Source organism: Heterodontus francisci, chromosome 31 (genome assembly GCF_036365525.1).
Source record: "Heterodontus francisci isolate sHetFra1 chromosome 31, sHetFra1.hap1, whole genome shotgun sequence".
In the NCBI taxonomy this organism is placed as follows: domain Eukaryota; kingdom Metazoa; phylum Chordata; class Chondrichthyes; order Heterodontiformes; family Heterodontidae; genus Heterodontus; species Heterodontus francisci.
The window spans coordinates 34,702,978-34,725,308 of record NC_090401.1 but is presented as its reverse complement, the minus strand read 5'-3'; the positions used below and the strand labels follow the sequence as shown (position 1 = coordinate 34,725,308).

At 41.8% G+C, this 22,331-nt stretch overlaps 1 protein-coding gene across 1 annotated transcript in view; it reads right to left on the bottom strand.

Moving 5' to 3' along the window:
- Window positions 1-22,331, bottom strand: part of LOC137346965 (bone morphogenetic protein 7-like) — a 69,133-nt gene that overhangs the window by 7,097 nt on the left and 39,705 nt on the right. Inside the window, exons 2-5 of the mRNA XM_068010923.1 lie at window positions 18,120-18,312; window positions 11,642-11,790; window positions 5,038-5,235; window positions 3,590-3,669 (exon numbers count right to left, since the gene is read on the bottom strand). Coding sequence (XP_067867024.1) covers window positions 3,590-3,669; window positions 5,038-5,235; window positions 11,642-11,790; window positions 18,120-18,312 — 620 coding nt within the window. The remainder of the gene's footprint in view (window positions 1-3,589; window positions 3,670-5,037; window positions 5,236-11,641; window positions 11,791-18,119; window positions 18,313-22,331) is intronic.

The following is a 22,331-nucleotide window of genomic DNA, read 5'->3' as shown; positions in this document are numbered from 1 at the left end:
AGGTGCCACTCCTCTGCCTTCTCCCCATAGTCCTGCAAATTCTTCCTTTTCAGAAAATAATCAAATTCCCTCTTGAATGCCTCTATTGAACCTGTCTCCACCACTCTCAGGCAGTGCCTTCAAGATCCTAACCACTCGCTGCGTGAAGTTTTTCCTGAAGTTGCCATTGCTTCTTTTGCCAATTATATTAAACCTGTGTCCTCTGGTTCTCAATCCTTCCAGCAATGGGAACAGTTTCTCCCTATCTAATCTGTCTAGACCCCTCATGATTACGAATACCTCTATGAAATCTCCTGTCAACCTCTCCAAGGAAAACAGTCCCAGCTTCTCCAATCTATTTACGTAACTGAAGTTCCTTATCCCTGGAACTATTCTCATGAATATTTTCTCTCTAACACCTTCACATACTTCCTAAAGTGTGGTGCCCAGAACTGCACGCAATACTCCAGTTGAGGCCGAATCAATGTTTTATACAAGTTCAACATAACTTCCTTGCTTTTGTACTCTATGCTCCTATTGCTAAAGCCTAGGATTCTGTATACTTTATTAACCTCTCTCTCAACTTGTCCTGCCACCTTCAATGATTCATGCACATATACTCCCAGGTCCCTCTGCTCCTGCACCCCGTTTAGAAATGTACCCTTTATTTTATATTGTCTCTCCACATTCTTTCTACCAAAATGAATCACCTCACACTTCTCTGCTTTAAATTTCATCTGCCATTTGTCCGCCCATTCCACCAACCTGTCTATGTCCTTTTGAAGTTCTGCACTATCCTCATCACAGTTCACAACACTTCTAAGTTATGTATCATCTGCAAATTTTGAAATTGTGCCCTGTACACCAAGATCTAGGTTATTAATATAGGGAAGAGCAGGGGTCCTAACAGCAACCCCTGGGGAACTCCACTAAAAACCTTCCTCCGATCTGAAAAACATCCATTAAGCACTACTGTCTGTTTCCTGTCACTCAGCCAATTCCATATCCATGTTGCTACTGTCCCTTTTCTTCCACGAGCTCTAACTTTGCTCACAAGTCTGTTGTGTGGCACTTTATCAAATGCTTTTTGGAAGTCCATGTACACATCAACAGCATTACCCTTATCAACCCTCTCTGTTACCTCATCAAAAAATTCAAGCAAGTTAGTTAAATGCAATTTTCCCTTAACAAATCCGTGCGGGCTTCCCTTAATTAACCCACATTTGTCCAATTGACTATTAATTTTGTCCCAAACTATTGTTTCCAGAAGCTTCCCCACCACCGGGGTTAAATTGACGGGCCTGTAGTTGCCGGACCTATCTTTACACCCTTTTTTGAAGAAGGTTGTTACATTTGCAATTCTCCAGTCCTCTGGCAGCACCCCTGAGTCGAAAGAAGATTGGAAAATTATGGCTAGTGCCTCTGCAATTTCCAGTCTCACTTCCCTCAGTATCCTTGGATGCATCTCATCTGGTCCTGGTGCCTTATCAGTTTTAAGTGCAAACAGCCTATCCTATATCTCCTCCTCATCAATTTTAAACCCTTCAGGTGTCTGAACTAGTTCCTCTTTCACCATGACCTGCACAGAATCTTCTTCCTTGGTAAAGACAGATGCAAAGTATTCATTTAATACCTCAGCATGCCCTGCCTCTATGCATTAATCCCCTTTTTGGTCCCTAATTGGCCCCACTCCTCCTTTTACCACCTTTTTACTATTTATATGACTATAGAAGATTTTTGGATTCCCTTTTATATTAGCTGCCAGTCTCTTCTCATATTCTCTCTTTGATTTTTTTATTTGCTTTTTCAATTCTCCTCTGAACCTTCTATATTCGCCTGGTTCTCAGTTGTATTATCCACCTGTCTGTTAGTCATAAGCACACTTTTCCCTCTTCATCTTAATCTCTTATCTCTTTTGTCATCCAGGGAGCTCTGGATTTGTTTGTCATACCTTTCCCCTTCGTGGGAATATACCTTGACTGTGCCTGAACTATCTCTTCTTTAAAGGCAGCCCATTGTTCAGTTACAGTTTTGCCTGCCAATCTTTGTTTTCAATTTATCTGGAATTATCTTACCCCATTGTAATTGGCTTTCCCCCCAGTTCATTATTTTTACTCTGGATTGTTCCTCGTCCTTCTCCCTAGCCAAACTAAACCTTATGATTCAATAATCACTGCTCCCTAAATATTCCCCGATTGACACTTGATCCACTTGGCTCACTTCATTTCCAAAAACAAGGTCTAGTCGTGCCTCCTTTTTCATTGAACTGGAAACATACTGCTGTAGAAAATTCTCCTGAACACACTCTAGGAACTCTTGCCCCTCTCTGCTCTTTACACTACTACTATCCTAGTCTACATTCGGATAATTAAAGTCTTTCATTATAAGTACCCTATAATTCTTACACCTCTCTGTAATTCCCTTGCAAATGTATTCCTCTACATCTTTCCCACTAGTTGGTGGCCTGTAGACTATACTGAGCTATGAGTGTGCTTTCCCAGATTTGCTAATGTTAGCAGGTCTGGCAGTTTGAGAACAGATTTGTGGTGTTTGGCAGATACAAGATGGTTTAAATTCATGTCAGTGACTGCAATGTCATGACACATAGTGGATTCTGGGATAATCTGGCAGTTCCAGCTGTTAGATAGCTGATGAACCCTTTAACTAATCTCTGCATTGAATTGTAGCGGCGATGTACTGATGTCCATGACAACAAATTTTTGGGGGTGTTCAAACAGTAGTTGTGATGCTTGAATTGAAATAGTCAGGTTCAACTACAATAAAACCATAGAATGCAACAAATAAAACTACAGAATGGGGCTTTTAATGAAACAATGTATTTTACTGATCTTTTTTCTGTATGGGTATATCTATATACAAATGGACCTTAAGTACATACGTATCTCCTTCATGTGAATTTGGAATTTTTTACCACCAGTTGTTGGATGGCAAGAGACCAGAAGTTGTGGATTTCTGATGTTGCTGTGACTGTGGGTTCCCAATGACTGGAGCAGTGACTGGTGCTGACGTCCCCTCATCCATGCAAGGGAGCTCCTGCCTTTGAGATCCCTTATGTGTTCCCATTTTCACAGATGCTACCAAAATCTATTTAGCATTGTGTTGTGCATGTCGTTGAGAAGGACTATGAGAGATCCTGGGATTTTCAATCTCCTCAGCAGACAGTTATGTTTATGGCCTCTACAGAAGCATTATGATTTAGAAGTTTATTAACTGCTTGCAAAATTGTGAAAACGAATGTCAGTGCAGGTATACACAAATTGGTCAGTTGCTGCTAAGCATAAATCTGTCAGAGGAATACCCCGATACACATGATGGACAGATGCTACCCACAAATAGAAATGGATGAACTTTAATACTTATTTCTAAAACAGGAAATATACCTGATTGGTATAAGTGGAAGTAGTGGCTATTTAATTAAAAATTATTGGTGATGGCAAAAAATTACACTCTACAATATTTAATAAAGAGGAAATCATCCAAGCAAATAAAAATAGAAGTAAAAGGACTACAGTAAACCATTCTCTCACAAGTGTACATGTGAAAAACACCTGCACATATATTCTGAATATCACAGGAAGAGTCACCTTACCTGCCAGCCAAGATCTCGGAAGCTAACATACAGATCATGTCTCTTGCACACTCGCCTGTGATCTCCAGAATGATGGGCTGCTTACACACATAATTAGAAAAACAAAAGATAAATCATAATGTGGTAACCAACCTACCTGTCTTTTAGTTTAATTTAGCAATGTGGAAATTATTGCCAGACCTAGGTGAAACCTCACAGGAGATTCTTTTGCTTGGGTGGTGATGAAGCACACACTGGGCTGGATTTTAACAAGCCCTCGGCATCATGATCTGTTGTGGCGAGGCCTGAAGATGGCTCTTGATGAGGCCTGCCACAGACCTCAATGCCCAGCCAGATCCTCCTGGTGGCTGCTGGGTGACGGGACCACAATTTAAATATGCAAATTAATATAATTAATAAATTTAAATACACTTACCTCCAATCTTGAGGCCCCACTGCAATCTTCAGCACGGCAGCTGGCACTCCTGCACCTTCAGATCCCTGTCCAGGGAAACTTGGCGCCACACTGGTGGGGAGGGGGGGAGGAGGTAAATTTGTCAGTGCTGGGGGGCTGGGGGGAGACGGGGTCAAATATACATAACGGGTGTAGGGGATGGTGGGAAGGGTTGAACCTTAAACTTTGTGCATTTTTGTGGGGGGGTGGTGAAGATCAAATGAAAAATGGTAAGTGTTTTGGGGCAGGAAGGGCAAACAGTTATTGTAATTGTTTTTTAGGGGGGTGGGTGGGAAAGGGGCATAAGAAATTTATTTATTTAATTCTGGGGAATCTTTCTTTAAAAATTTGCCGGCAAGGCTGGTTGCCCTTTAAAAATAGTGCCAGTGCCTGCGCACAGGCAGCTGACGACATTGCCAGGGGACGGACAGCCCGCCCCCTCCAGATGATTGGGCAGGTGGGTGGGGGTGCGGGCTGCCCAGCTCTTTAAATGAGCCACCGCACTTAAGATCGCGGCTGCTCTTTGGCGTGCAGCCCGTGCAGGTGGGCCGCCATTTTTTGAGCTCGCCGCCAAGATCAGCGGTGGGCTCTTAAAATCCAGCCCACTGTGTCTCCCATAAAATTTCTCACAATGCGTGATTATTTAAAGGTAGCATTTTAAGATTTTTAATTTCTCTTTATAATTTACCCCATCTCCAAGTTTACTGCTCTATCCTTGTCGGGACATAATCCCAGCATGGCTATGAAATCTTTAACCATTCCACACTGCCCATCCACTTATCAGCAATTCTACCCAGAATGTAGCCCTTTGATAATAGCTCTGCACCAAAATCCGAAATAAGCTACATTACAACTTGTAAAATGTGTTCTAAATCAGCTTTGATTCAAATTACTGGATAAGTAACAATGTCTTTCATGACAAAAGCAGGAACTAAGATAATAAGTTGGACTTATAGTTTAGTTCAAACTTAGTCTGGACACAATCTTTAATATATACGCATGTTCATTGTGTTACCTGGCGTGCTAGGCAATCTTTCACAGGGTTCCTGTAATTGGTTGTGTTTCTTGCGACCTCTGCGTGGTTTTGTAGCCCGTGTTGTACGAATAGGTCCCTGACTTGCTCTGAAAAAGGTCACCATGAATGGCTGCTTGGAGCGGGCTCCTCCTCGTCCTACCAGCCCAATAGATTCAGGGTCCAGACTGTATCCCGGAGCTTAACAAAAAGAAGTAAGCAATTGGTAAGTGAACCAGTTAACATGACTGCTACATTAAATATCATTCGGATAGATTTTTAAAAAACCAAAAAGTAGTATTTCTTTACAATCTTATTTTTTTCTTTCTCTCTTTGTTAGTCCAAGCCACACTCCATACCTGGTTCATAGTATGAACAGGTAAACTTCTGTTAGCTGGCTGCCAACACCACATGGAGGTGCACTGTAGTGGTCCTGCAAAATAGTTTTTGCGTTTCCCTGCCTCGTTGAACTGGATTTGTTCTCCACAATATTCAATATCATTAAAATGGATGCTCGTGACAGCACCAGCATATATTTAGTTTCTGCAGAGTTAATTTCATTTGGCAGAATCTCCTGTTAATACACGGCCATAAAAATATATAAAATTGGAATTCACAGCAGCACAACACATGGGGCCATATACAAACTGTGCCATGGATTAGTAGGCCACAAGATCTCACTGTTAATTTACTACATGGTAAGTTCCTGGTCTCAGCTGCATTGCCATAGGGAACATAGTCACTTCTCCAAAATTTGGGAGAGAAGTTCAGAGGAACGATTTTGCAGGAGTACTGCAGTGCACCACCTTGTGGATGATTTCAGAATGGCACTGGCAGCCATCGAGCCGCAGTCTGCCTGCTCTTTCTGTGAGCCAGATATGTTAGACTTTATTGCAAGGGGATTGGAGTGATGAAGAGAGAGAAAGAAAAAAAATTAAGTAATATCTTTTTTAATATGCCGCAGTAACATAGCGAATTTGTAGCACTTGTATAAATTCAACATAAGAAATAGGAGCAGGAGTAGACCATATGGTCCCTCGAGCCTGCTCCGTCATTCAATAAGGTCATGACTGATCTTCTGCTGCAGCTCCACTTTCTTGCCTATTCTCCATACCCCACGAAAATCTATCTCAGCCTTAAATATACTCAATGATGGAGCATCCACAACCCTCTGGGATAGAGAATTCCAAAGATTCACAACCCTTTGAGTGAAGAAGTTTCTCTTCATCTCAGTCCGAAATGATTGACCCCTTATCCTGAGACTGTGCCCCCGTGTTCTAGATTTGCCAGCCAGGGGAAACAACCTCTCAGTGTTTACCCTGTCAAGCCCCTTCAGAATCCTGTATGTTTCAATAAGATTGCTTCTCATTCTTCTAAACTCCAGAGAGTATAGTTCTGAGTATAACTCAGCCTCTCGTCATAAGACATCCTTCTCTTCCCAGGAACTAATCTAGTGAACCTTCGCTGTACCGCTTCCAAGGAAAGTATATCCTTCCTTAAATAAGGAGACCAAAACTGCGTACAGTACTCCAGGTGTGGTCTTACCAACACCCTGTACAATTGTAGCAAAGCTTTCTCATTCTTGTACTCCAATCCCCTTGCAATAAAGACTAACATGCCGTTTGCCTTCCTAATTGCTTCCTGAAATTGTGCGGTAACTTTCTGTGCTTCTTGTACGAGCACACCCAAGTCTCTCTGAACATCAACATTTAGAAGTTTCACACCTTTTAAAAAATATTCTACTTTTATATTCTTATTACCAAAGTGAATAATCTCACACGTTTCCACATTCTATCCATCTGCAACCTTGTTGCCCATTCACTTAATCTGTCTATATCTCTTTGCAGCCTCTTTGTGCCTCCTCACAGTTTACCTTTGCAACTAGCTTTGTATCATCATCAAACCTAGGTCTCTTTGTCATTAATGTAGATTGTAAATAGCTAAGGCCCCAGGACTGATCCTTGCAGCACTCCACTAGTTACAGCCTGTCAACTTGAAAATGCCTTGTTTCCCCTACTTTCTGCTTCCTGTCTGTTAACCAATCCTCTATCCATGCTAATATATTACCCCCCAACTCCATGTGCCTTTATCTTGCATATTAGTTTTTTGAGTGGCACTTTATTGAATTCCTATTGGAAATCCAAGTATTCTACATCTACTGGTTCCCCCTTATCTATCCTACTCGTTACATCCTCAAAAAACTCTATATGTTTGTCAAACACAATTTCCCTTTCATAAAACCATGTTGACTTTGATCATATTATGATTTTCTAAGTGCATTGTGAAGACTTCCTTAATAGAATCTAACATTTTCCCCATGACTGATGTCAGGCTAACTGGCCTGTTGTTCCCAGTTTTCTTAACATTTTTAACTTAAGCAAGGAGTCAGGAGGGCTAAAAAGGGTTATGAGAAGTCATTGGCAAACAGGATTAAGGAAAATCCCGAGGCTTTTTACACGTATATAAAGAGCAAGAGGGTAACCAGGGAAAGGGTTGGCCCACTCAAGGACAGAGAAGGGAATCTATGTGTGGAGCCAGAGGAAATGGGCGAGGTACTAAATGAGTACTTTGCATCAGTATTCACCAAAGAGAAGGACTTGGTGGATGATGAGCCTAGGGAAGGGAGTGTAGATAGTCTCAGTCATCTCATTATCAAAAAGGAGGAGGTATTGGGTGTCTTGCAAAGCATTAAGGTAGATAAGTCCCCAGGGCCTGATGGGATCTACCCCAGAATACTGAGGGAGGCAAGGGAAGAAATTGCTGGGGCCTTGACAGACATCTTTGCATCCTCATTGGCTACAGGTGAGGTCCCAGAGGACTGGAGAATAGCCAATGTTGTTCCTTTGTTTAAGAAGGGTAGCAAGGATAATCCAGGAAATTATAGGCCGGTGAGCCTTACATCAGTGGTAGGGAAATTATTAGAGAGGATTCTTCAGGACAGGATTTACTCCTATTTGGAAACAAATGGACTTATTAGCGAGAGGCAGCATGGTTTTGTGAAGGGGAGGTCGTGTCTCACTAATTTGATTGGGTTTTTTGAGGAAGTGACAAAGATGATTGATGAAGGAAGGGCAGTGGATGTTATCTATATGGACTTCAGTAAAACCTTTGACAAGGTCCCTCATGGCAGACTGATACAAAAGGTGAAGTCACATGGGATCAGAGGAGAGCTGGCAAGATGGATACAGAACTGGCTCGGTCATAGAAGACAGAAGGTAGCAGTGGAAGGGTGCTTTTCTGAATGGAGTGCTGTCACTAGTGGTGTTCCGCAGGGATCAGTGCTGGGACCTTTGCTGTTTGTAGTATATATAAATGATAGGGAGGAAAATGTAGCTGGTCTGATTAGTAGGTTTGCGGACGACACAAAGGTTGGTGGAGTTGCGGACAGTGATGAGGATTGTCAGAGGATACAGCAGGATATAGATCAGTTGGAGACTTGGGTGGAGAAATGGCAGATGGAGTTTAATTCGGACAAATGTGAGGTAATGCATTTTGGAAGGTCTAATGCAGGTGGGAAGTATACAGTAAATGGCAGAACCCTTAGGAGTATTGACAGGCAGAGAGATCTGGGCGTACAGGTCCACAGGTCACTGAAAGTGGCAACACAGGTGGATAAGGTAGTCAAGAAGGCATACGGCATGCTTGCCTTCATCGGTCGGGGCATAGAGTATAAAAATAGGCAAGTCATGCTGCAGCTGTACAGAACTTTAGTTAGGCCACACTTAGAATATTGCGTGCAATTCTGGTCGCCACACTACCAGCAGGACGTGGAGGCTTTGGAGAGGGTACAGAAGAGGTTTACAGGATGTTGCCTGGTCTGGAGGGCATTAGCAATGAGGAGAGGTTGGATAAACTTGGATTGTTTTCACTGGAACGACGGAGGTGGAGGGGCGACATGATAGAGGTTTACAAAGTTATAAGTGGCATGGACAGAGTGGATAGTCAGAAGCTTTTTCCCAGGGTGGAAGAGTTGGAAGAGTCAGTTACTAGGGGACATAGGTTTAAGGTGCGAGGGGCAAAGTTTAGAGGGGATATGCGAGGCAAGTTCTTTACACAGAGGGTGGTGAGTGCCTGGAACTTGTTGCCGGGGGAGGTGGTGGAAGCAGGTACGATAGCGACGTTTAAGAGGCATCTTGACAAATACATGAATAGGATGGGAATAGAGGGATACGGACCCCGCAAGTGCAGAAGGTTTTAGTTTAGGCAGGCATCAAGATCGGTGCAGCCTTGGAGGGCCGAATGGCCTGTTCCTGTGCTGTACTGTTCTTTGTTCTTTCTCCCTCCTTCCTTGAATAGCCATGTTACATTTGCTAACTTCCAATCCACTGGGACTGTTCTAGAATCTAGGGAATTTTGGGAAATCATAACCAGTGCATCCACTATCTCTGCAGCTACCTCTTTTAGAACCCTAGGATGTAGGCCATCAGGTCTTGGGGATTTGTCGGCTTTTAGTCCCTTAACTTTCTCCAATACTTTTTCTCTGCTGATATTAATAACCTTAATTTCCTTACTGTTAATAGACCCATGGTTACCCTCTATTTCCGGTATGTAATTTGTGTCTTCTACTGTGAAGACAGACACAAAATATTTGTTGTAAGTCTCAGCCATTTCCTTATTTAATAACTTTTGGTGGTCCTTTTTTGACTTTAAATGAATTAAACATAAGGAGCTGAGTTTTTGCGTCAGAGGTGGGAAACGGGAGCTGGGTTATCAGGTCAGAAACCTGTTTCCAGTGGATTTTCAAGTGGGTGAGTCCTTAATTGGCATGGCAACAGGTTTCCTGTCCAATTAAGGGTGGTGGGTGGGCTCTTGAAGCTGGAGGGTCAATCAGAGACCTTCCAGTTTCAGAGAAGCACCCAGCTGCAGTACCAGGTAAGTAACTGGGAGGGCGCCTCAACAAGAAGGTGCCCTCACAGTTACTTTTAAAAAACTTTAATTAAAAAACAGAGGGAGCAGCTGGGCCACCACTATGGTGGAGGGGGGTGGGGGGGGGGGGGTGGGGGGAGGAGGGATGGGGGAGGGGGGATGGGGGAGGGGGGGAGGAAGTCCCTCTGCAGGGTGGTCTTTGGCTGAAACTGCACCCAGGCAGGCATGGAAGCCTGTAGGCCTGCCTGCCTCTAAGTAGTTGATCTGCCCCTCTCCCTCCCACCTGTTGCATCAGGAAACTGGAGGCCAACTGGAAAATCCCCGTTGGCCTCCTAAACTTACCTTTAACAAGGCTCTTAATGAATCAAATTGCCTGCCCACCTCATAGGGGCAGACAGCCTTCCCAGGCCCCAAACCTGTCTGTCCCAAAATGGCCGGTGCTGGGAATGGCATCCCGAGACTGACATACTGGCCAGCAGCAGTATTTTTGGCATCATCCCCGCCTCTGTTTCCACCTTCAACCCTAATGTTAAATATGTCGCAGTGTACACATGGCCACTGTTAGACAGCCTTTACTCTTCCCTCCTTCTTCTTCTTTGGTTTTCTGCCTTTCAGCAGGTTCTTGTCCCATTCTTACATCTGCCTGTCTATGGCCTTTTAGATACTCATATCGTCCTTCCTTCACCATATCTAGCATTGCTAGTCTCTTCCTTCCTCGTTGTGTTTTACCCTCCATTCTACCTTCAATCACTGTTTTAACCAGGCTTTCATGTCTGATGACATGACCAATCCAGTTTTTTTTCCTTTTTCTGATGGTGTCAATGATGGAACAACTCTCCTTGACCCTTCAGAGCACCCTCTCTGACCAGCTGATTTCCAACATTTGTCTCATGAACCACATCTCACACACTTCTAGCTTCTTGATGTCTGCCTTGCACAGGGTCCATGTGTCTGCCCTGTATAGCAGCACGCTCCTTATAACTTCCCTCCAGCAATGGCCAAAGCAATCGGCCCATTTCTAGGGATGAGTGGTTAAAGCACAAAGCAAAATCCTGTCTCGTGGTTTCACTACTCGTATCTGCAAATTAGCTCTCTGTTTTAGAGATTTTAGAAAGAGGTGAAAGGAAGCTAAATATTTTGTTAAATAGTATGGGCGTGTGTGGTTGACACATCTGCTGATTTTAGTTGAAGTGCTTTTAAAACTTACTTAGAAGAAGTGCAATTGCAGGTAATAACAGTTAATGTTAATAAGCAAGAGGAAGTGCCATGGGCAGGACTGGTCACCGTTGCCGCCATGTTTCCATCCATCAGTTATGGAAACTATAGTGTGAATAGGACAGTTTTAGAAGTTAGTTCTTCCAGATGCTCAGAGTTATATTGTTAATGAGGGAGGGGAGATAATCTGGTGTAAGTACATGTGTGAATGAACCAGTTATATAGTTGGTTAAGGACTGTGAGTATCCTAAAATCCCATGAAGTTTTCATGTTGGAATAAATGAGAATTGAATCAACGACAGATTAAAACATTTACTTTAAGTTAGCATTTCTATAATAGGAATGCTCGAGGATAAGGCCCTACAATGCTTGAACTGTAATAATTTAGAGACAAGGGGGCACTGTCAGAGGAAAGTTTTACTACAAATATGCAATAGTAACAATGTAATTGTAGGGCAATATAGAGTGTGCTATTACTAGGTCACTTTGATCCAGGAACATACTGTATGTATGTTAAATACAGTACCTTCCTCAGTCTCCACACAAAGACGCAGACCCAGATTATAATGAGGATTCATCAGCCAATCGTTACTTGTTGCGGTGATGTCAAACTCCAGCCACCCTTCTTCTGTGGGCCACACTTCTTGATTGTCCAAAAGGAGGAGCTCTGGTTCTCTGTAAGTGAAAAAAATGAATAAAATCAATTTGAGCCAGACATGTAGGGCCTTGAGTAATATCCTGATCTGTGACCTTGCAAAATGGAATATTGTTTTAACTTGCGAATGCTGTAGTCATTGCTAGCTCAATTTACAAGATTTACAAAACTAGAGGGTCGCCTGTGGCATTGTTCAGAGTGAGTCAGAGGCCAGGCTGTTGGAAGAGGGATCCTAGGGTTGGGTAGTTATAGAGTGACACATCACTATTAACAAAATGAGAAATAAGTTTCTATGAAATTGGCAGCATTTTTTATTGTTCCCTGGAAAATAGATAGACAGACAGACCCACTATTAGAGTGGGGCCTTGCCAAATTTACTCTATAATGTATCCTTCCCCAAAATCTTTGCGCCTCTCACAAAAGTGTCACAGCTCGCCACCTTTACTGCTCATCTGTCTAGAGTATGGGTAAAGCCCAAAATATGTTATGCAACCTAAATCCCAGCAGAGTAAATTAACTTGGATTTTTCCTTCTTTGCTAAATATCTCTGTAATAGTGCATAATGTTACTAAATGGTTCTGCTTAAATAATTATGCTCAAATTGGTGTATTTTATTTTGGATTCCCCTTCAAACTTCAATAATGGTACAGCTTTACTGGAATTTCCACTATTCATATTAATTATCTGCTTTCAATTCTGAGAGAAGTAAAAGTACAGATGGTGTAGGCATTTAAAATATAATATTGAACAATGCAAAATTTCAAAGTGAAAATTTTCATTTTACACCTGTAACATGCTTTATCTGCTAAATAAACAGTATTTAAATTGAACAATCTGCATTGTATTTTCTGGAAAGCTACCTCTGAAGAACGAAAGTGATCAAGTTTTATTTAATTTTGTTCTTAAACCCAAGGTTAATCCTCCGAAAATTTGCATATGCATCGAAATTGCAATGTGCTTGTTGATTTTTGGGACTTCAATGCTTAAGCACTATAGTATCTTTCTGTGTTAGATTTGAGCACTGAATTGGTCTGAAAATCAGGGAAACAGCAACAACTTGCATTTGTTTAGCATTTCCTCTACATAGGACAACATCTCAAAGGACTTTACAATTAAAAGAATAAATTATGGATGCCAAACAAGAGGTGGAAAAGGAAGAATGGAGAGGGTTAGGGTGGGAAACCAAGGGCATGATCACACAGTAAGATTTTAAGGAGGTTTTTGAAAATAGCAAATATGGAAAGCTGGAAGGAAGTACAGAGGGAGTATCAGAGGGAACATGACGGGGAATGAGAGAGGGAACGAGAGGGGGAGTACCAGTGGGAATGAGAGAGGGGGCTAGAGAGGGAAGTAGAGAGGGAGTACCAGAGGGAGTAGCATATGGCAGGAGCATAGTAACTACACAAGGTGGGATCAAGAAAGGCCATGAATAAATATGAAAGGGCAAGGACTTTGAAGTCAACTCACTGGGACACAATGAGCCTGGATTGCCAACAAGTGCAAGTAGCTTTTTTGTCACTAGATTGAAACCATCTATTTAGCTGCCTCTGCTACTTCCTTCCATGCCCTCTCCAAGCTCATCTTGCCCATAAGCTCCAATTCCTGCTCCCTCGACTCTTATTCCCACCCAACTTCCCTTCCTGGCCCCATGTTAGCTGATATTTTTAATGGTTTCTTCTCCTCGGGTACTGTCCCCCTCCCCTTCAAATCTGCTGTCATGACACTCCTCCTCAAAAAACTATCATTGACCCCACCGTCGTTGCAAACTATCACCCCATCTCCAACCTCCTCTTCCTCTCCAAAGTCCTTGAACATTTGTTTTTTAAATTTGTTCAGTGGACGTGGGTGGTTATGCCAGCATTTATTGCCCATCCCTTATTGTCCTTGAACTGAGTGGCTTGCTAGGCCATTTCAAAGGGCATTTAAGAGTCAACCACATTGCTCTGAGTCTGGAGTCACACGTAGGCCAGACCAGGTAAGGACAGTAGATTTCCTTCCGTAAAGGACATTAGTGAACCAGATGGGTTTTTACAACAAGCAACAATGGTTTCATGATCACCACTAGACTAGCTTTTTAATTCCAGATTTTTAAATTGAATTCAAATTCCACCATCTGCCGTGGTGGCATTCAAACCCATGTTCCCAGAGTATTAGCCAGAGGCTCTGGGTTACTAGTCTAGTGACATTACCACTATGCCACCACCTCCCAAATTTGCGTCCATCTTCCCCGCATCTCCATGTTCGAGCCCCTTCAGTCAGGTTTTCATCCCTGCAACTGTGCTGATAAAGCCCTTAATTAAGGTCACAAATGATATCCTCTTTGACTGTATCCGTGGTAAATTATTCCTCTTCATCCTTCTTGATCTGTCCGCAACCTTTCATATGGTTGACAATATCATTCTTCTCCAATGCCTCTCTTCTGTAATCCAGTTGGGTGGGATTGACCTCAAAGGTTTCATTCTTATTCATCCATTTGTGGTCAGGTAATCACCTGCAATGGTTTCTTGGTCTGCTCCTGCGCCATTACCTCTGAGTTCCCCAAGGATCTATCCTTGGCCTCCTCCTATTTCTTATCTACACGCTGCCCCTCGGCAACATCATTCAAAAACATGTCAGGTTCCACATGTAGGCTATCGACATCCAGCTCTGTTTCACCACCACCTCTCTCAACCTCCCCAGTGTCTCTGATTTGCCATGCCACTTATCCAATTAGAAGAAGCTTTCTCTAACTAGATGGTAGGAAAACCGGGGTCGCTGTCTTTGGTCCCTACCACAAACTCCACTCCCTCACCACCGACTCCATCCCTCTCCCTGGCAACTGTCTGAGGCTGAACCAGACCATTCACAACCTTGATGTCCTATTTGAAACTGAGATGATCTTCAGACCACCAATCCATTCCATCACTAAGACCACCAACATGCATATTGCCTGTCTCCACCCCTGCCTCAGCTCATCTGCTGCTGAAACCCTCATTCATGCCTTCATTACCTCTAAACTTGACTATTCCAATGCACTCCTGGCTGATCTTCTACATTTTACTCTCCATAAACTCCCGTGAAGTGCCTACGTTAAAAGCGCTATATAAATGCATGTTGTTGTTATTGGAGAGGATGGTAGTAGCAAGTGGAAGCTTGGCAACGGGAAGTAAATGTTAGCATCAATCAGGATGCATGTGATAGCCATTTGGGAACAAAGCATAATTTAAAAGGCAGGCCAGGTGGACACTTGAATATTAAAGAAATATATGGCGATTAAAGTCACAAATATACTTTTCTGAGGGTTTTCTTGAAGATTCCATGATGCTTTTAAAGCAATATTCAGTCCTGAACATTATTTCATCAAATTCTTTTGAGAAGGAGCTCTGAACGACTGTGCATGTGGGTAGAATAAACTGATGGATTCTGATTGCTATTATTTGCAGAGTTCCAGGTTCAAGTACTGATATGACGAAGTAACAGAGTGTGCTGAGTGTGGCACCTCAGATTAAAGCATGCTCTAACCTTCTGTGGAGGAACACTGCATAGATTGGCAAATGAATGGAATCTCTCATATAGTTAACATGAGCTGTCAGCTGAGGACGGAGATGAATCTAGCAGTATTCCAGAGACACTTTCAGTTACTATCTCAAGCTGAAGCTTTACTGGCCTACAGTACATGGAGTTATGCAGGTTCAGCATGATCTTGTTAATATTGGAGAATGTGTTTCATGAACCATACTTACCAGTTTCTCCCCACCAGCAATCTCAAGTCCACATCCTCCTGAGTCTCTCCTTCATTTCCACTCTGCCTGAGTTTCATCCTGAAACTTCCATCAAATCCCTGCTCGGTAATTGACAATTCCTGGCATTGCTGCCAGCCATTTCCTCCCAACTGTTTTTAAACTCACCATATTTTTACATGCAACATATTCCATTGTAATAAACTGCAAGCTTACAATTTTCCATTGTCCTTTCTTGATTAACCTCTTGAAGAGTGTAGCAGCATTTCCATTTGAGATAAAAATACAATAAGGTTGCATTTTTCTTTGACTTTATTTGACCAATTGAAAGAGCGGTACACCATCATTGAAATACTCCAAATGTTACTGATTTAATGCTCAGACCATATTAGAACAATTGGATATATGTGCTCTCATCTGAATATTATCATTTTAAAACCAGGACTCCAGCAGTACCATAGGGACATTTAGCTTTATTTGAAAATGAATCAATTTATTAAATGCTGAAAAAAAAAAGAGTTCAGCTGCTGGAAACCACTCAAAAGAATGATCATTCCAGCAAATCAGGATAATTTCCCACTTTACATTCTTAGTGTGAAGCTTCATTCCTCTGGGAGAGTGCATCAGGAAATTAAGCACAGGCAGCCCTGATTTTCTGTTGATGCAAACCAGAGCCTGTGTGTGATTTCCCAACATGCGCTTCCAGTGGGCAAAGCTTTCACCTGCAATGCGAAAATGGAAGCTTTACCTTGTAGTTCCAAGTAGCATGGCTGCAAAATGTTGCTTTATGACTCGAGCACTCGAGTTTGAATCCCAGTTTAGATTAAAATTTGGACTCAGGGTTCCCGAAATGACAAGTTTGATCAGGTTGCTGGTGTGGTGGTGGTGGGGTGTGGGGGGAAGTGGAAATGAGCAAACATTTGCTGACACAGAAACCCTCACCACACTGCAGGATTCAAATTCTGGCAGTAGTGGTGTGGGAGAGAATTGACCATAGAACAGCTGATATCATCCATTGTCATGGTCTGTCGGAAGCCATGTTGGGTGTGGAAGTCCAGCATGAAAATTGAAATCAAATAAGGAAAACCAAATAAGAATTTTTTATACTTTACTAATGTTTATAATTGTGTTTGCTTCATCCATAATCTCTCTACCCTCACAAATCATCCTCTGTGCAGCTGGCATGACCCCTATCAATGCTACTGGAGTAAGTTTACCCTCTCTTTGAGCTGGACATCTCCATACTGTACGGTGAATTGGACAGCAATCTAGACAAAAAATAGGCTGAAAACTCATCCAGGCGTTAGCCCTGAGACTTGAACTCTTGACTGTCTGCCTGTCAGACAAGCTGTCAGCACGAATGACTGGACTGCCTCACTTAAAGTCCTTTGATCCCATGATTTTATCTCTGCTGTTTACTCTACCCAGGAAATGCTATTTTCAATAAACATTTTGTTGGGTCTCATGAGGGGAGGTAACAACTTAACTGAATAACAGTTATAGAAAGAAACAAAAATGGAAATAACAGCTCAGATGAAGAGTCCCACCCAAAATGTTAATCAAGCTTTTTCTTTCAGTTGCTGACCATGTATTTCTAGCATCCTATGCTTTATTCTTGAAAAATGAGCTATGTTCACAGCCCTTAAAAGTCAGCATGCTGGTGAGTGACCTTTCCTCTCAGCTGTTGTGCTAAATATATTCAGTTTTGATTTTTTGCATCAGCTTCACTGTTAATGACCTCTGGAACCAACTACTGGATTGGGTTGACATCCTTCACTTTGACTCCCTGCCTATGAGTAAGCACCTTTTTCTTTGCTTATCATCTCTACACAATGACTCATGTCCTGCCACTCCATAGCTTAGTGTTCTGTTCCCCAAATAGCCAGTAGGCCAATAAAGTGAGTAACAGTTATTTAAAAGTATTGTGATGGGGACATCAGAGCCCATTAGTGGTAAGAGCAAAATGTTATTTTGTAAAACTTATTCACCGAATGGTGTTCTGAAAAAGGGTAACGTAATGGCTCAGCAGGTATAAGCAATGAGGTTTCTGGACCAGAAAACTCCCAGGTTCAATTCCCAGTGTGCACAAGTTAGCTGATTTCAGCCAGACCCAAAATCAACGGTTGTTGTCAACCTCACTAACTCTGGGTTGGGGAGGGAAATATTGGCTGCAGTTCCCATTCCTGATTAGGTTCTGGAGCATGTGTATGTCAGGTGAGTATAAGATCAGGTGAGTACAAGATCAGGCTTAATTGTGATACTCCAGGTGGTTGAAGAGCCTGCTCACACTGAGGGTAATTTTTGACTTTGTGTGATCGTGGAACAGTCACACATTTTACATCTCTCTGGATTTTTTTTCCATTTCCAGGAGAGATGTAAAATGGGCTGACAATTCATTATCATGCGAGTTACACTATTGGACAAAGTCAAAATTATTCCCCTGCTTATTGTCTAGATTTGCAAAGGAACAGTGGGAGCACCAGTAAAATGTCCCTTGGCATCGGCCAATGCCTTCCGGGGAAATGGAGGCAAAACTACTTGGGAAAGAATTTTGTGAAAATGTCATCGGATAATGCAGCATTCTTTAGTTGCAGGGAGGAAGACATGTTCCCACAGTAATATGCACTAACCTGTCCTGGAGCTCCTGCAGCACTTGGTAAATTGTGATATGAAGGGTCATGTTTCCATGGAAATTGTCATTTGCTCCTTTGTAGATCCTAAACTCTGCTGCAGTTACCATTTCACCTTGAGGAATCTGAGTTAAATCGAACTTAAATTCTTTCCACTGTGCTTTATGGTGAAAGACACCTTCATTGTGCTCCACTGTCAAAACAACAACAAAAAGAGTCATCGATCAAACGTGTACAGTTCCCAATCCTCTACCGATGGCACTTTATAATTGGTCACTAGATGTAATGGCAGAGTCTGCAGTTGGACTCTACTCCTGACTGAAGTCTGAAATTCTGCACGTGGAGAATTGCGGAGGCGAGTCTGTCTCCTGCGCTAGTACAGTATGCCATTGGAGCTCCATTGTATGATTAACTGTATATTCTTACAAGAAATAGAGAGATTCCTAATCTTGACAGAGTTCTGATTTTGGTGCAGAAATGCTTTTGCTATCCATACACCATGCTGAATAAATTTGAACTCCATAAAGGTGATACAACAAATAAACAAACCAGTGTTTAAACTGTTACACAAATAGTGGGTTTTAAAGGGAATGTGCCATTTCCTAGGCAAAACTTTCCCCTTTAAATACATGCTCCCATTAAGGGGCTTTTAATATATAAATATAGCTTTGTCGAATGTCAGTTTTCAGTAGCTTTTTGACTCTCCTGCCTCACTGCATATACTAGGAGTTCACTGTGACTGGACATTGTAAGTTGGAGTAGGGAGAAGTAAGAGGTTTGGTAGAAGATAAAAACTCATTGATAGTTGTACTTTGCTGTGCTTTGACAGCCATGTTACACAATGCTGAATAACAGTATCCTCACCTTGCACTGATTTTATTTTCTTCATATAAAGCAAAGGGAGGGTAGTGGTTTCACAAACCAGAACGAAACCCAGAGACATAATTATAGGAATGTTCAGCTTTTAAAAATAAACTCCTAAAGAGAAGGAATTAATTAAAGGGCAAAAAAACAGGGTGTGTTTCAGAAATAAAAAGGTTACTGAAGATTTTATGTTTTCTAAAACCATGTGCCCCATTCCGAAACTGTTGGACATTTTAAACTTTGGTCTTACTCCAAAGCCAAGTTGATGTGACAGACAGAAGCAGGAATCCTCCGTCCAGAAAGATATTTTGAACTTTCTTTAATCTGACTGTTCTTGGTTCTACTTCCTAGACATAGATATGGGGTAGTTTCCACTGGGTTCCATTGACCAAACCAATGGAAAAGATCAAGGAATTTCAAGGGTAAGCTATGTCTAACCCAAATCGAGTTTCTGCAATCTTTTACCTGTGTTTAAAAAACATTATGCTAGAAGCTGGCCCCACTTGCAAAATTGGCTGCACCCCCATCGAATTAATCAGCATGGTGCATTTCTATCAATTGCACCTGCTTGCAGGCTCTTAACAATTAAGCTTTGTTTTAGCACAGGGGAACTTGTAGGCACCTTTTAAAAGTTATTAAATATTAAAAGTTTTAATTTAAGAAGGAACTGACTCATGTAGATCAATAAAACTAACAAATGGTTCTTTTATTAAAGTAATTTTCAGGTATTTAAAACTGAGTTATTCACAGGTGGTGCATATTTTTTCTGATAAACGCATTGTTTTAGTAAAATGGTTACCACTCTTAAATATATCAAAGAATTTTTTAAATGCAAAAAATAAACAATTACATTCTAAATCGCTGCCCAATTGTGCTGGTTCAGGGAAGATTTTACGTTTGTGATTATGGAAATGAGTTTGAGCAGAAACTCAAACCATAACTTCACATTGGAAAACCAGCATAATTGAGCTCAATTTGCAATTGGATTGCAAAATGGTAACTCTACCCTAGATATTTATTTATTTAGAGATACAGCACTGAAACAGGCCCTTCGGCCCACCGAGTCTGTGCCGACCATCAACCACCCATTTATACTAATCCTACACTAATCCCATATTCCTACCACATCCCCACCTTTCCTATATTCCCCTACCACCGACCTATACTAGGGGCAATTTATAATGGCCAATTTACCTATCAACCTGCAAGTCTTTGGCTGTGGGAGGAAACCGGAGCGCCCGGCGAAAACCCACGCAGACACAGGGAGAACTTGCAAACTCCACACAGGCAGTACCCAAAAATGAACCCGGGTCGCTGGAGCTGTGAGGCTGCAGTGCTAACCACTGCGCCGTCCAATCTCTTCATGTTTTAAAGCATGTATTATGCAAACATGCATACACCTACAATCTTAGACAGATACATAATGTACAGACTGATATTTTGTGTAGGTATGTTAACTAGTTTGTAGCATTAAATATTTTCAATTTTTGATCATATTTATTGGTTTTTGTCACACTTGAACTCTGTTCTTCAAAACTAGCTTTTTGACATTGAGAATAAATTCCGTAGATCTTTGGGCATTTAGCCAGGTAGTGGAAGTAGGAAATAATTGAGCACAGCAGGGGCATGGGGGGAGGGAAGTGTTGTTGAGCAGAATGCAGGAAAAGGTAAGAAAGTGGAAGCAAGCTTCCAAATTTTCAAATGAAAACACAAAATCTTAAGACAAGTAGGGCCTTATATGTGGACTAACACCAGAAATGTAGGGAACTGTAATAGAAGTTGCTCGGAGATAATTTTTAAAAATCTTGAATCTGATTTCCAATAAGAAAGTTGTGTCATGCAGGCCCCCACCTGCCGAGATTGGGGCACAGATATTTTGCCACATGGACAGTAAATTTTAAAATTGTTGCTGGGAAGAAAAGAAGGCCTATTACAAGGGGTTGCCAAGCCCATGACTGGAAAGACATTTGCATCGTAACAGACAGTGCTTGGAAAAGACAAAGGGGCCACTACCTGCTCCAATTTAATCCACAATGGACTTTTGATTACCAGACATTGAAGGTGGAGAGGCTAGCATTCCAGGTTAACTGCGAAGATGGCTGAATACACAAACAGACGTGGGCAGACCAGTTTAGTCACATGACTAACTGGCTATTGGGTTTTTTTGAATTTGAATTTGCCACAGTTTTAAAACTCAGAAAGCTCTTTACTCCTGGACTGAGAACATCTCTTTCCTGTCTGCTCCCATCTCTGTCTTACGGAACTGAAGACCCATTGAAGACACATGAACCCCAAGAGAGAAAAGTGTCCTACAGTGAACAAGGTTTAAGAAGAATACTGGGCCCCAATGAAAAGCAAGACTACCTACAAAAGGATCACAGTGAGCTCAAAGCACAGTAACAAGAAACTCTTCTGATATTGCCTCAACCCTCTCTACTTATTTTTTCTTCTCTTTTCTGTCTCTATTTGCATGTGCATATCGCATATGCATGCTAGCGTGGGCGCAGTGTGTATCCGTAGGTGTTAACCGAATTAGAGTTTAAGTTTAATAACATTTCACTTTTCTTCTTTAAAGCTAAGAAAACCTGGTGTGCTGGTTTCTTTGCCTTATAATTGGAAAACGGTGAATGAGGCTTCACCAAGGGGGAGCTCAAAACAAGTGTGTTTAAAAATTAAATCCTGTTAAAATAACACCAGGTGAAGGCTGAGAAAGACCCCTAGACACCTTTCTCACCTGGTTGTAACGGTTGTAAATGAGAGATTTTTTTCTAATTGTCCACTTAGAAAACTGCAATATCTTTAAAGCACTAACTTTTATGATTGATAACAAGACTAACCATTTGGATCACCACTTGACTTCCTGCTTGCAAAACCCACCTTCCCTGCTCTGTAAAAGGTGGCAGCCCTAAGGTGATTTCTGGGAGTTGTATCGCAGTAGTCTGTATTCTGGAAGCCTCTTTATTCAGATACACAATACAAGCTGAAAAAAAATCACGAGACCTCAAGCCCTTGGCACTAGAGACAGCGGGACCTATGTTTGGGGAAAACTTCTTTGAGATTTATGTAATATACAATACATAAACTCCATAAAGAAAGAAAGACTTGTATTTCTATAGCACTGTTCATGATCACAAGACATCTCAAAACACTTTACAGCCAATGAGGTACTTTTGAAGTGTAGTCACTGTTGTAATGCAGGAAACACAGCAGCCAAATTGCACACAGCAAACGCCCTCAAATAGCAATGTGATAATGACCAGATAATCTGTTTTTGTGATTGTTACATCTTCTGGTTATTTTCTGGTTCCCAGATGTTGGAAATAATCACACTTTAAACTTGAAAAGGCT